We start from the raw sequence: 16,371 nt of genomic DNA, 5'->3' as shown, positions 1-16,371 counted from the left end.
GTGGCCTGTCCAAGACTGATTATATTGCTAGTTAACTCTAGAATAAAATAGACATCGTTCAACGTCCGTTGTTCTCCATTCTCATCAGTGAACTTAACAGTTCCTTTTCCCTTAATGTCTATCCTTGAATCATCGCCAAAACGAACCTTCCCAGTAATTGAGTAATCAACCTTGGAGAAGTATCGTAAATCCCCAGTCATATGGTTGCTAGCTCCATTATCTAGATACCATATGTCTGTTTCTCCGTTCTGCAGTTCGTACTTACTAGGTACGACCTTCTTCTCATTTAAAAAGACTATTTCATGCATCAAAAGCTCATCCGCTTGTTCCGTTTCATTATTATCCTTTTCTTGTGTTTCCTGCAACTTGAGAAGACGGTCTGGACATCTTGAAGCAAAGTGTCCATGCTTATCACAACGGAAACACACTATCTCTAATAGATCTCTAGCATCAAACGATCTTCCTCGTCCTCGTCCTCTGAAAGGGTATCTTCCACCACGACCTCTACCTCGATATCCACTACTAACATCACGAACTGTTGTGGTGTGCCAAACGTGGACCTCTCTTCATTATTTGAATATAGCAGCTTGCTCTGGTCGTCATTCTTTTCATTCTCCTCTTCTTTTATGCGTTCTTCATAGACCTTAAGCCTTCCTACAATATCCTCGAAACTAGTAGTCTTAAGATCTAAAACTTGTTCCAAAGATGCCACAATGTGAATATACTTTTTTCTAGGAAGACTTTTGAGAAACTTCTTTACAAGCTTTACTTCTTCAATATTTTCTCCAAGAGCCGTAGATGTAGAGGATATCTCGGATAATCTACCAGAAAAGTCATCTATCTTCTCGGTGTCCTTCATCTTGAGCCTATCAAACTCAGCCATTAACGTCTGCAGACGTGCTTCCTTGACTCTTTCAGCACCAACGTGTCGAGCTTGAATTGCCTCCCATATTTTTTTTTTTGGCAGTATTCAACTCACCAACCAGTAGAATAAGTGCTTCAGGAATAGATTGGAACAACAAAGTTGTAGCTAAGTCATTCATGTCAACATCATTAGTTGGTGTTTGGATTATAGGTCATACTTTGTGTATTTTAAGGACGATCTTCATCTTCATGGCCCAAATGGTGTAGTTTGAAGAATTTAACATCGGACACTTGATCGATGATGAGCCTCCTTCCATATTCTTCTCTGTTTTCTCAGTTATTGTAGGAATAATGTCCCCCATTATTTTTCTGATTTACGAATGTCTTGATCTTTGAGGCTCTGATACCAGTTGTAGGATTTAAAGGAAAAAAGAACACAAGTATAAAGAATTACTCTCTTTATTAGCTTAAGAAACTATCTCAAAACTTATGCTCTCTCTCAAATATTCCTCTCAACTCATAAGTTATGCCACAGCTCTAGCATCTCCTTATATAAGAAAACCTTAATCCTAATCCTATTAGTAAATACTTTATATTTAGATACCTCCTAAATATATGATAGTCCTTATCTCTTAATAACCACATCTCGGTTTAGGATTAGGATAGATTCTCTTCAAGCTTAGCCAATAGTTGTTTCTTAATGCTTGACACATGATTGAAAATTTTCTCACATAAATCTGTCTTATTCACCAATATATATCAAGCAAAAAAGTTTCATTGTCAGTGTTGGGTCTGTGAACTTTTTCCTCAATGTTGTCCGTTGCAGTGCTCCAGCTAGAACTAAAAGAAACGGTGGTCGTGGAGCAAAACGGGCAAAAGCTGAGGTCGAGACAAAGACTGAGACCACAAAGCTAACACATGTTAGTTCAGCTCTTGTTAGCTCAACTGTTACATTATATGAGTCTTTTTCTATGTTCTTTGGCACTGGTGAGACAGAGATGACAGACGAAGAGATCATTCGCCGTGTTTGGGAATACATCAAACTCAACAATTTAGAGGTGAGTATTTTACTGAAGATCATCTGATTTTTTGTTTTTTTCTTTCTTTTTCGATTTGATCATGGTCGTACCTTGCTCTGTTCATTTGGCGGTTCTTTTTTTTTTCTCGTATCTATTCATTAATTATTGGAATCCAATACTTACTTTTGTGGACTCATACATCCATATGAAGCTCTTCTTATTCTCCTATAGGACATTTTATACAACACTTTGAGCTTCAAGCATCTGAGTATGGGCTATCAAACATATAGAATGGTGATGTCACACAAAATCTGGCCGCGGCTGATTCTTGTACAGCTTTGCACTCGCTGCTATCATCTTCACTAGGCCTTGCGGCAATTGTAAAAGAGTGGTTTAAAGTTCTAGGAACTACTACTATAATTGAAGTTTGATTTTTCAAAGTCCTCTGATTTGAGTGTGATCGATACAGATGAAAACTCAGATTGATCTAACCCTTGTAAACTGTTAGTATGCACGTGAGGATTCGTTGCATAGTCGGAGCATTGATCGGTTTAGGAAATCTTAGTTGGAAACATGGTTGCAAGAGAGGTCAGATTCTTCTTTAGAGTTGTGGTTGCAGCCAGTCTGAGTCATTTGCTAATGAACTTTGCAGTCATGAATCTAAAAGGCAGCAATACCACCAAGAGGTCAAGGAAAGTACCTTATTCGCGTAACAAATTGCTGATAGGCGAGAGAAGATTGAGTGCAACCACTAGCATAGACATAAATTCGTTTCAATCATAACTGTGGATCGAGAAGCGTTGCCACATTTTATGCTCCTCTTCCTTCCTCTTCATCTTGTTAGTTTCGTAATTCGTTAGAGCATCTTATCTCTTAATAACAGTTTTGAGGAATATATATCATCAAAAGGTTTTAGGAGTTCAAATCAGAGCTCTTACAAAAACACATGTGCATTTATAAGGGAGACTTTAGAGATATTATCACATGCATTCGTCCTTTATGCAATATGTATAATCAATTTGTAAAAAGAAATATCACATGGTGCATTTCCTCAAGGTACATGTTACATTTTCTGTGTGTATTTTCGAGTTTATATATTCAGATTTTTCTTTTAAAATATATGCTACCATTATTTTTTGTATGTCATTATATAGTGGCAAACATAACAAAATTCACAATCGGAGAAGGAGGAAACAGAAGAAGGATACAATGGCATAAAGGTTTTAGTCTTCTTATGTTTTGTAGAAAGACATGAAATGTCTAATGTACTCAAGAACTAACCGAGTATAACTGAAAACGAGACGTGTGTTTCTCTATCCTTTCTATAGTTGTACTATGATATGTACGTGGACGTGTAAGGATTCATATCACCTAATGAACCTCTAAACTCAGACCAAAACTACTGCTCACGTTTTCATCAAGAATGTAGAGAACCTTATGTTTTGTGATTTCATAGGTGGGGTACCTCGGTAAAGTCAAGCAGTACAAGCAAGTACTCGATTTCGGGAGATGATCTGCACTCTAGGTTGTCTTCCGAATAGTCGGTGAATTTGATAAGCCTTCGAAACCGTTCCTAGCCAAGTAGGTCAAGTCTGTCCAAAAGAAAAGCAATCTTCGCCTTTCTTCGTTGGTCATTTCTTCAACAATTTCCCAAAACCATTTGATAACAAATCCTTCAAGAGATGTATGCGTTCTCCACTCGTATGGACATAGATTTTCTTGTGCTGAGCCTCGAAGCATACAGTCCACATCGTTTAGATGGACGCTACTGAAGTATATTGAGCTACTGGTCCCAAGTTCAAACATAAGTAATGAAGAGTTAATTCATGATTTAATTGTTTGAACTTTAAGAAAATATATAACAAATACGTATGATGATGTGACAATATTGTAGACATGAGATCTGAATAATACGAAATGACATTGAAATACTAGTCCCCTCGGAAAACATATTTTAAAAACTTTGATGAAAGCTGATAGTCTAATACCTCATCAACAATAAATCTAATCCTTAGTCAAGTTGAACTATGTTTGCACTTGATGACTTTCATCTATTTAAGAAACGACTGAATTTAAAACGGCTAATTTTGGTCGACATTCCATTCAGAAAAAGATATATGATTATGTTAGCAAAAATTCTTCTACTATTAACATATTATAAGATGCATTTATAATTCACAGTATTGCCTAAAACATTTTTATTATATAATAAAGGTTAAAATATTTTAAATATTAGATATTTATCACCACATACAATAGTGGAACAATTTGGTTATCATATGTATTATAAATCATTAATTCTATAATTAATATATGAGCATGTATGGAGATTTATAAATAACTAGGGGTTAATTTCTTAAAAAATTCAAGTTTGCAATTAGGTTTGGATTATTTACGTATATGCGGAGTTACATTTGTAAACGTATTTTTTGTTCTAGTTAATGAGAATACAGAATTTTATTTTTGTTCAGAAATCAGAATACAGTGTCTGTTTGGTATATTTTTAACACAAATTTTCTTAACTAGATATCAATTTTAACCATACTATTTCAGTTTATAATTAGAGAGATATAAATTTTGTGTGGTATTAAAAGATATAAGATTTATACATTCTTGAATATGTGTGGAAAATGGTACAACGACACTATCTAAAATAGTAAATTTTTAGTCTTTGTAGTTAATAATTAATTAGTTTAGTCTCTGTAGTATATCACGTTTTCCCTTTGTCACATTCTTATTTTATATACACTTTCGTTAGCTCTTTAAAATATTGGTAAAAACGGGTCCGAACCTAAAGCTAAAGCTAAAAATTGTTCAATTTCTAATTGGACTGGAACCGAAATAGTATACATATTCAATCAATTATACATGAAGTAGTACAAATCTTCTCTTATGACATATGCAAAGCTTTGTTAAGTGAATTAGGAGTATAAAGGCCTCCTATGGAATTCGATGAAGTTGCTTCCTTTCTGCCTTCAACTGCACTTTAAAATCAAAGCCAGATCAAGATATGCATCTACATGATTTCCCGGGATATTTTTCCTTAACTTCAATATACATTTGTGATAGTTAGATTTGAGCCAAGCTTCGTATAGTTGTAAACGTTAACCTAGGATGGGTGACTCAACTACCAACTGCGAAGATACCAACATGAGGAGAGAAAACACTCATCACTAGAATTCATAACACTTACATTTGGGTTTGAGTGATATGTTCCTCTGCTCTGCTCATAACGCTAGCTTGAATCCCTTGGATAGAAAATCATCCCTGAGATGTAACATAACATGTTTAAGCATCTTAATACGTTTTACCATTTGCAAATCCTAAAATATCAAAGAATGAAGCTACCTAAGCCTTGGATTTTGCCTTACTAATCTTATCAAAACATCAAATACTGACTAGAGATAAAGCATACAACCTCTTGTTTCTCTCTTGCATAATCTTATCTTCTCGAGCCCTACGTTCTTAATTTCCTGCGCATAACTTCACTAGGATCTCCTTTGCACCCCAAAACAAGACTACTCACAAGGAGTTCCGAGCTATACAAACTATCACAGTCCTTTACCCTAAGCGTTCTACACCTCTTACTCGTTAAATTAAACCACACAAGCCTCGCATTGTTTATCTCCAACAAAACCTTATCCCTCTCCTTGGAATAAAGCAGAGGTCTCATAAAATCAAACGACTCCACACTCTTCGGTTTCGGTACTCTAAACAGCTCACTCCAAGACTCTTCAACGTTATACTCCTTCATAACCCAAACATCAACACAGCTAAACTCATGGTTATTACACATCAAACAAAGACACCCATCCAACACACCAATATCAAGATTCTCATGAGCAAGACTCTCAGGGAAATCAAGAATCGCAAACTCATCAGAGTCAAGATCAAATCTAATAATAGTATTAAACGAGATAAGTCCAGGTCTACGAGGCATAACCCAATGAAGACTATTGCTAGCTAAAACACCGTAGCCACGACGGTACAAGAGATGGTAATAGAAGTAGAACAGTAACTGAACCGCAGGAATCACTTTTTGAACTCTCTTCCATGAGTTCTTCTTCAAGCTAAAGACTTTAATCTCGTAAGGGAATCCAAAAACCAACTCATCAGCTTTACCACCTTTACACTGAACCATCCTCACAACTTTGTAATCTCCGTTACCAGAATCGTAACCTAACCCGTAAAACACGTAACCACGAGTCGTCGAACCGTCCGGGAAATCAACCGGTTCAGCAGGTAACCGGTGGATTTGCCGGGTGGAAGGATTAAAAACCGCTAAATCAGTCGGTGAATTAGATAAACCGATTAAACCGTTGCAAGAACCGAAAACTTCGGTTAAACCACCGGTTTTAAGAGGATGCTCAACGTCGGAGACTTTACCAGGTGCTTCGAGGTCTACGGTGTGGAGAAGACGAGGTCCACGTAGTAATATCATGAGGTGATCTCCGGATCGGAGTGTGTGATTGAGATGAGATGAGATGAAATCTTGACTGTCGATTAAGGAGAAGCATGGTTTTGAGAGGAAGCGTTGTTGCTGGTAGACGGAGGAAGATGTCGGTGATAATATCCATCGGAATATTCGTCATTTTTTTAATTTTTTCGGGAGGTCACAGATAAGGTTTGCCAAAAATTTCTCAGATTTGTTATCTTCTCGAGAAAGTAAAAGGAAAAAAAAAAAAAAAAAAGGTGTACTTGAGTGCTTTATAGTGAGTGGCTTTGACAGAGATGTTCAATGAAGATAATGTGAAAAAATCAGAAACTGAAGGTACGACTTGTTGTAGATTTGTAGTAAGTACACTCTGACAAAAGAAAAAAATATTGCTGTGTGTTAAAACAACATGTTGCAGTGAGATTGGTTCTCCTTCTAGTAATAATTCTAGTAATTATAGTTTTGTGACTGTTATTAGTTGTCAGTTGACATGTTTCAGTGAGAGGCATCTTCATATCGAAATTATCTATGGGCTTATATTGGGCTTATAGTCCGGTCCTTAGAAAATGGAATATGTTGGTAGAATTCTAATAATTTGGTTTATTGAATTGGATGATAAACTTTAGGATTCTTATGTTGGAAGTGAAATGATGTTTAAAATAATGTATGGAAAGATTATTGTTAAATAATTTAATATTAACAATGAATTAATTATTAAAAAAAAAACAAACTTCGAAGATTAGCATTTTTTTCAGAACCTGATTGTGAGTCCACCAACTACCATTTCACTTAGAGGCGTTAGTGCACTCTGTAATGTTTCGCAAAATCTAATGTATAGATTATTAAATATTTATATGTTTCTCCAAAGTTTAGCTACTCTTTTATACTTCTGGAATCTTTTAAGCTGAAAAGGCCAAATTGAGGTCACGGGAAAGCCCATGCATATATAATTTACGTGATAAAGGAATAAGATCAGATCTAATTAATATTGGTATTGTCATGTGAATGATTAACACCGATATAGAGATGACTTGGTCCTTTTATCACGTAAAATATATACATATATATATCACATTCAAATCTATATAAATCTGCATATCTTATTTATTGTAACTGGATTTATAATAATTCGGGTTAAACTTATTAAGATAAGATTATACATGCCAAAGATTGTTCACGGGCAGTGTTCTAGTGGCTGTGGGTGAGATCTGGAAAATCGAATTATTTTTTCTCCACGTGATTATGATTAGTGGATGAAAACACCATCCTTTGCTGACACGTCAATGATGGTCGGAATCATATAACAAACAGTGTGCCAAGGAGTCAAGGACTATGATAAAGATGCAGTATACTAATAACTACACGAAATATTTATGTTCGCCAAGAAGAAATTACTAAAACGCTGTAATGACGTAACGTAGCAAAGTTACATGTATTTATTAATGCGATGCGCACTGTATTATGTATACTGGAAATTAATGTATATATGATGCGCAGTTACTTTAAAATGTATAATGTTCGTATGACTGAGAGACTAACCACTTATTTTCGTTTTACTATTAGGTTTTTAATGAACTTGGAGCAAAACCAAAGCCAAAACGATGATTCATCTTGACATTTTATTTTTGGATTTTTTTTATGAATTCACTCTGGTACAATTGTGGCCGCCGTTTTTTGGAAACTTCTTGGGACGATCGATGTCATGTCACACTAATAATGTTCTATATTCCATATCATTGTTGATCTTGGAGAAACCTCTTTCAAATGACACTACAGACCACACCCCTTCCATAAATCCAAACTACTCCTATGAATAATTTTAGTCCCGGAATGATCTAATGACATATATCCACCCTTTACCCAACAATTAAGTTTCCTCATTTTCCTACGCACTTACCTAGCTGATTTATATTCAAAAAGTTCGTATATGGATTTTCCAAGTTGAGTTGCACCATCCAAATTCTTATTACGGAATGACTGTTCTGAATCTTCTTTCATCCCAATTAAATCCTGATCGTATACACGTGTGCAACAACAATACTCACGGGCCAATCATAATGAATTATTCTTATCTTCTTTTTTCCCCTTTTTAATACAGGATGAATTATTATTATCTTATCTTATGTATTTAACGCTACGTTAATTATATTAAATTGAAATAGATGCTGGAAAAAAAATATAAACCATGTTGATAAAAAGAAACAAATCATTGATATTTTATTCGAAAGGATCCAAATTACTCGCGATAAAATATAAAATAAACAACATAACCTCATTGGTGTTCTTCATGATAACCAATTCAAATAAACGAGCATAAAATAGGCAAATAGCGATCAAAGATTCAAGATTTCATGGTTCGTAACTTATATATTGACGTATTGATTTTAAGGGCATTGGAAGCCGCGTGGTGCCTTTCTGCTGCAAACATTGAGAAGCAAGCTGAGGTTGATTGGGAGGTTAAGGTTGATACCGAGAACACTAGCCTTGAGGGCAGTGCAAAGACAAACGGCAGCTTCAAGATCGACCAAACCCTTGATAAGGCTGCAACATGGAGTCACAGGAGGAGTTCCGAGAGTCACATCGTTCAACAAGTTGAGTGCGTTAACACAAACACCGAGCTTTAAGGCATCTTTAGGGCAAGTCCCGGTAGTGGTTGGTGCGGTTGGTGGGCTAGGTTTATGTTTGTTGTGTTTGCGCGGTGGAGGAGGACAATCAGTACTGCGAGTGGCTGTAGTGATAGTGAAGAAAAGGATGTTGAAGAGAAGGAAGAGGGCAAGATAGTTCTTAGGAGCCATTGGTTGTTGAAGGAAAGACAAACAAAGCTCTAAAGAAACTCTTTCAAGTTGAGAAGGATGTAGAGAGTTGTGGTGGAGAAAAGTAAAGAGTGTTTAAGTGTGTATTTATAGGGGAAGTGGGTAGCTTGAGTAGAGAATTAAATGACACATATCATAAGCCAAAATGAGTTGATTAAATAATTATAATAGTGCGTGGTTATTAATATATCTACTTGGAGTTGGACCGACCACGTTCTAGCCCTAGGGAATTTAGCTGGCGATAGGCATATTTTTGGAACTGAGTACAAAGTTGCTACACTCAAATGGAAATTTTTTATTCATTATATTAAATATGGTTTTTATATACATCTTCTTTATTTGTATTAATTATCTAAAATCAAATATTTATAAAAATGATATATTCAATCTTTTCTGTTTAATTACATAATTTTTACTTCTATATTTTAGTATTTAGTATTTACATAGACTTTCCTTGAAATGTACAAATGTAATAAATTATTAACAATAGGGAGATGGATCGAGGACGTAACCTGATTGTGTATGTTCTCTTCGTGTGCTCTTCATCTAATGCTCTACTTTAAGCTGGAAAGTGATAAAAACGAACAATTTGAGAAACGAGTCTACTTCGTGATTGATTGTTTTGTAGAAGTCGCGTTCTCCGATGACACAAAAGAGGAATTTTTGAAACGTTACGACACTAATTTCATTGGTATTTTATTACATTACTGGAACCAACAAATAATAGACAATATTACACGGTTATCTTGTATACTGTGTCGTGGTGCAAGGCTACTTATGGGCAGCTACAGCCTTGTGGAATTCTGCGACCACAAACCATAACATCATATATAATAATTTAATTAACATTAGTTAGACGTTAGACAACACATCATCAATTAAGCCAAAGGTTCACCCGAAACACTACAATATTAAGTTTATTACAACAAACTACAAGAATTTATCTGGTCCGCAAACTTGCCATGTGATCCGCGCTTAATTTATTAGAGTATTAAAATCTGGTTTACAAATTTTAAAGTGCACACTTGCTACACACTAAAGGTTAATTCTTAAACTTATCTAAAACGGATTAAGATAGGTTGTCTTTGTGATTTTCAAGTGACTACTCTTACTCTTAATCAAAAAACATAAACTAAAGATCAGTAAAATTATACAAGAACAAGCAATTGCGACTAGCAATGAAGATGATGAACTAAAAGAAACAAAAATGATCAACTAACCAAGTAAATAACAAGCTTGCTAACTGAGATATTGAAGCATTGCAAACATTTTTTTTTTTGACAACACAAGCATTTTAAATAAGATCGACAATCTTATATGATGTTGAAGCCAATAGTCCGATCCCTGGAATCTTCAAAATAGTTAGGGACGAATTTTTTTTTAAAAAAAAAATATTCCCGTTTGATTTACGTTTTCATGCTGAAACAGTGATTTCAAAATAGCTAGTTTCTATTACAAATTTCTTTATTTATTCAAATCACAAAAAATCCAAACAACAAACTTACGTAAAATATTTATATATAAAAAAATCTTAAAAGTGTAACTCTAGAATAAAACATTTTGCTTGTGTTTTTATTACATATGATATTTTCATTCTGTTACAGTTGTGAAGTTCAATAAAAAAGAGACAATTTAAAAGACACAAAATTTATTGATGTTTTATTACATTATATATTACTGGTAGAAAGTAAATAAGTCACAAGACTTTAGTTGTGGTTTAAGTGTTAAAGTTTATTTTCGTAAATTTAGGTTATAACAAGGGCCGGGAGACAAGGAAATAGTTATGGGCAGGTGAAGCCTCTCGGAATCCTGCGGCCACAAGCCCTACAGAGGATAATGATATTGGGAGAAAGAGTGGAACGTCGTGCTCTCACCAAATCACATAGGCAAGCAGCTGCTTGAGCATCGGATAGATCACGAATGAGGGTACAACATGGCTTCGCCAATCGAAAATCTAGGAAGTTACCGAAAAATTTTAGGATATTGGAACATGACCTTATCTGATTGGCGTTCCTGGGACATATGCCACGTGGGGGAGATGGTGGTGGTGTTTGAGACCGGGGCGGTGGTGGGGAGCTCGAAGGAGAAGGTGGTAGTGAGTTGTTTGGTGGAAACGTTGGTGTACCTAGAGGAGCCATCGGTGGTGAGTTTGGTGGAAGTGTTGGTGGAGTCTGCGATGGTGTGTCTGGAGGAGTTTCTGCTGGTGTGTTTGGAGGAGTTTGTTGGGGTGTGTTTGGAGGAAGCGTTGGTAGGTTCTCTGGCAGTGGGATCTCAGGTGATGGAGTCTTTGGGTCTATAATCTCCGGTGGTGGAGTATCAGATGGTGGAAACACGGGGACTAATATATCTGGTGGAAACGCGGGAACTATATTATCTGGTGGTGATATTTCAGGGTCTATAATATCTGGTGGTGAAGTCTCAAATGGTGGAATCTCAGGGTCTATAATATTTGGTGGTGGACTCTCGGAGGGTGGAATCTCAGGATCTATTATAATCTCTGGTGGTGGAGTCTCAAGTGGTGTAATCTCGGGTGGTGGACTCTCAGATGGTGAAATCTCAGGATCTATTATAATCTCTGGGGGCGGAATCTCAGGGTCTATAATATTCGGTGGTGGAGTCTCAGATGGTGAAATCTCAGGTGGTGGAGTCTCAGATGGTGAAATCTCAGGTGGTGGTGTTTCAGATGATGGAACCTCGGGGTTTACTATAATTTCTGGTGGTGGAATCTCAGGGTCTATAATATTAGGTGGTGGAGTATTAGGTGGCGAAATCTCTGGTGACGTAATCTCGGGTGCTGGATTTTCGGATGGTGAAATCTCAGGGTCTACAATATCTGGTGGTGGAGTCTCAGGTGATGAAATCTCGGGTAATGGTGTCTCAAATGGTGGAATCTCAGGGTCTACTATAATCTCTGGTGGTGGAATCTCAGGGTCTACTATAATCTCTGGTGGTGGAATCTCAGGGTCTGTAATATTTGGTGGTGGAGTCTGAGGGGGTGAAATCTCTGGTGACGAAATATCGGGTGCTGGATTTTCTGACGGTGGAATCTCAGGATCCACTATAATCTCCGGTGGTGGAGTCTTATTTGGTGAAATATTGGGTGGCGAATTAGTCATAGGTGGTGATGTGTCTGGTGGCGAAATTGACGGTGGGGTGCCCTGTGGAGGGGATGGTAGTGGACAAGTACAAGGTGGACATGCCATTGGAGGTGGTGGAGGCGGATGGTGAGGGGGTGGTGGCGGGCGACGAGGGCGTGCAGGTTGACCGCGAGGGGGTGGAGGCGGGGGGAGACGAGAAGGAGGTGGGCCGCGACGGGACGGGCTCTCAGCGTCAACTTGGCTGAGCAAGAGAATGCTGAGTATTGCAAGGACGACTGCTAAGGTTTTCGCTGAACCATGTGGGGCCATATTGTCCTTAGGCAATCTTTGTCCTCACGAGAGGAGAAATGTACGGAATTAGTGAATTGGGGTGTAGTGAGCTTGTGGGTATTTATAGCCGCTTTTGGAGCTTCAGTAGATAGCCATTATGTCACTTGGTCAATTGCCAAACCCTCTTCTTCTAGTTTAGGTCATTGGTGGCTTTAGTTCACGTATTTGTTTGTAAACAAATCGTTCACTAGCCTTACGTACGCTGGCAGTAATCAGTTTTTACAAATGCGGAATAATCTGTCAGGCACTAACGGTCTTATTCTTTAGATGAAGATTACTGGTAATACATTACATTGCTTATAGACTGTGAAATAAGATAATGGTTTCGAGTTAGAAAAACCACTCTCACGAACCTACTTGTTTTGGATTTATTTCTTTGTTGTTCTTTTAATGTTGCTCTATTCAATATATCGTTCGTTTTGGTGTAATGATTTATCCAAGTGGATTTGTAGAAAATATTTACCGAAGTTATGACGTTTTCCTGTTGAATGTGCTTGAAGTTTATGCTTCTAATTAATTTATTTATATTCATCCATATTCCAAATGGACAATAAATACAGATTTGTAACGATCAATTCTGTCTCAAAATTGTGACCGGTTGAGTAATTTGCATGTTGGTTTTGTTGCTTGGTAAATTAGTGGGCATGCTTCATGCATGAAGTCCATCTTCCAAATCTTTCTTCAAATTAATTAGTTTTTAGGGTTAGGATTGTGGGCATTTTAAGTTACCTTGGCCTTTAAGTCTCAATAGTTAGGCTAAACATAAATGTGACCATTTATTTAATTTGTTTTACTTGTTAGGTGCAAGCACGTAAATTGGATTAATTAGTCTGGTTCTGGTGAAAACCCCACATAATTTTCAGTCCGGTCCAGTCTGGCTTTATTTATCCATACTTAATTTTTAAAGTTCGGCTTGGCTTGAACATGGTTGTAGCCTGTAGGATCAGCATGGGTTTTTTTTTCGGACGTTTCATTAAAACAATATAACCAACGTTCATACTTGATGGTGATGATGATTTGAAAAGCATTAATGCATTTCTGGATCTTTACTCCACTATATCCTGATTTGGAAATGCTCTATATTTATCTTATTTATGTTCTAGTTGTTGCCAATCATATAAATTTTATTTTATTTTGTATTTATATAGTTTTGTATTCTATCGTTGTTAAGTTTGATTCGAAAGGAATGTGTATAGCAGATGTTGGTCTAAGATTTTAGTTTAAATATCGGAGTGGAAACTTTAATCTCCACATGTTTTAAAAAAAAAACAATATGTATAAGCTGTTATAGAGTGTATTTGATTATGTGATCATTTTGTTTTGAGAAGCATTTGATTATTACATGTAGCCTATAATTCATTCATTTTTGAAATTTTTTATGTAATTTTTTCTTTTGTGCTTTTTTCTCTGGAAATATCTCCTAAACTTAAATGGTTTGGTATGATGAACAAAACAACGATAAAGGCAGAACTAATATAATGCCATTACCAACTTCATTAATATTTTGATTACATTAGTACTGGAAGAAAGTGAAAAAGTCAAAAGGCTTTAAGCCATAGTGTAATTGTAAAGTGAGTAAGTTTTAGTTTTACAAGTACAAGGAAATGGTCATGGGCATGTGAAACCTGGAGGAATACTGCGACCACAAGTCCTAAAAATGGTGATGATATTAGGTAAGAGACTTAGACGTGGTGCTCTCACCGACTCACATAGGCAAGTAAGTGCATCAGCATCAGATAGACCAAGGATGATAGAGGAACAAGGCTGCGCATTGCCAAACCCTATGATGCCGAAAATACTTAGGATATTGCCACATATTCGTAGCTGGAGGCCGTTCCTAGGGCAAATACCACGAGGTGGAGGCAGTGGTGAAGTGAATGGGTTAGGCGGTGGTAGTGCCATTTTAGAAGGCGGTGCTGGGCTGCGTGTGGAGAGGTGGGTCGAATTTTTTGAAGAGGTGGACAGTGTACAGTCGTACAGATATGCGTGGTGGGGGTGGGCAGGGGGGAGGACGGATTTGGGCTTGCGTTCTGCTAAAAAGAGAATGTTGAGTGCAAGGAAGAGAACTAGGGTTTTTGTTGAACCATGCGGTGCCATTTATTCAACAAGTACAGTTCTCTCTCACAAAGGGCCAATTATTCGGAAACTCGTGAATACAAATGTAGTGAGGTTGAGTATATTTGTATAATGTATCCCCTTTGGAGCTTCACTACCATTGCTAATTAAAGCGCGCTCTTTCTGGTTAAATTAGGGCTTAGCAAGAATTCAGTTCAAATTTGTTAATTATCGTTAAACTAGTATCCTACCCTGTACTACGTACGGGAAAATAAAATTAGATTGATTTTATATGAATGAATGAATAAAAATGTTAATATATGTTAATGATGAATTATGTAAAAAAAATTAAGAACAATTCTAGTGGATTAAAACAAAACTTGGATCTAAAGTTCGAGTACGACAAATAAAAACGTTCCAATTTTCTAAATTAAACTTGAGATTACATTGACATATTTTCTTAAAACCTTAATTATATAGTAACTTTTTATGATTTATATTGAAAAGGTGAAGTGATTTATGAGACATGAAAGAACTAATTATATATCGATTTGCTTAATGAGTTAACAATTAACATAAATATATTGATCATAAGCTCTCGTATAAGAGAAAATACAAAGAATATAGAGTTCATCATTATTTTTTGTTCGAAGCTGAGTGACAAATTGTTTAAGAATGATAGAGATCATAATTAGTTACTTTTTGTTTATGCTCTCATGGGTTACAACCTTGAAGTTGGAAGAATTCTCAAAAATCGAAGAAACTTTCAACAACCATCTTTTCGGCAAATCAAGCCAAAAAATTAAAAATGTTATTTTTTATATTAAAAATAGACGTAAGAAAAGAAAATGCTGAGAATAATTGAAATTTTTTTTAGAAAAAATGAACGCTCGCAAAAATAAGATTAGAAATCAGCCTTCTTTTTAAATGAATCGATTATCTCCAGGTTTACGCAGATCACTTTGTTTTTGGAAAATGGTATTAGTTTCTTTCATCTGCATCTCCTAAGTCATTTAAAGAAAAAATTCTGTGAGAAACACAAAAAAATGGATGAATTCGAGTTTTTTTTCCTTATATGCTAGTAAAATTGATAGAGAATTAACATTTTACCAAATTAAAACAAACAAAACAAACTGGTATCTTTACCTGAATCTTTTTTGTAATGGGACACAACTTCACGAATCCATAAAAAAGTGAAATAAGAATGGTGTTGTGAGTCTTGTGACATGAGTCGATGGTACATATAAGAAGTGAAAATGTGCAACTTTTTCAGGTGGGAATATATAAATAGAAAAGTGAGCAAAGTAATTCAAGTAAACATAAAGCTTTGAGTTACATTTCGTGAGTTTTTATTGATAGTGTAAAGACTAAACGGTTGAAAAAGATGGTGAAATCGTGAAAGAGTGGGTGAGATATTATAGGAACTCCTCTACAACAAATTCTGATTTTCTTATTTACAAAAACAGAAACTCGTGTTTTTAAAAATGGAGAAAAAAGAATTTTCTGTATTTTATTTTTTAAAATGTCATGTGTCATATTTTTGTTAGCCAAGTGACTTGTGATTTATAAGATAAAAGATCGTTATTATTCAAAAAAAAAAAAAAACAAACTTTATACAAGTGTCCGAAATACGTACTTCATCAAAATGACAACATCCCCTTAAAATATATTAGAAGTCCATAATTTGAATTTCAGTTTTCAAATTTTATTTAAAACTTATGAACGTAAAGGTACCACGTATACGTAAGCGTTTCTCG

General features: G+C 35.8%; 2 protein-coding genes and 1 pseudogene across 2 annotated transcripts; all 3 read right to left on the bottom strand.

Moving 5' to 3' along the window:
- LOC104718072 lies at positions 4,682–6,715 on the bottom strand (annotated as a pseudogene).
- LOC104718071 (putative lipid-binding protein AIR1) lies at positions 8,507–9,204 on the bottom strand. The gene has a single exon (XM_010435747.1). The coding sequence runs from the start codon at positions 9,111–9,113 to the stop codon at positions 8,703–8,705; it is 411 nt and encodes a 136-aa protein (XP_010434049.1). The 5' UTR covers positions 9,114–9,204; the 3' UTR covers positions 8,507–8,702.
- On the bottom strand, positions 10,763–12,580 carry LOC104720186 (early nodulin-75-like). The gene has a single exon (XM_010438138.2). The coding sequence runs from the start codon at positions 12,536–12,538 to the stop codon at positions 10,913–10,915; it is 1,626 nt and encodes a 541-aa protein (XP_010436440.1). The 5' UTR covers positions 12,539–12,580; the 3' UTR covers positions 10,763–10,912.

Source organism: Camelina sativa, chromosome 10, assembly GCF_000633955.1.
Source record: "Camelina sativa cultivar DH55 chromosome 10, Cs, whole genome shotgun sequence".
NCBI classification, from domain to species: Eukaryota; Viridiplantae; Streptophyta; class Magnoliopsida; order Brassicales; family Brassicaceae; genus Camelina; species Camelina sativa.
Note: the sequence above shows the minus strand (reverse complement) of the source record. Positions and strands in the feature narration are given on the sequence as shown.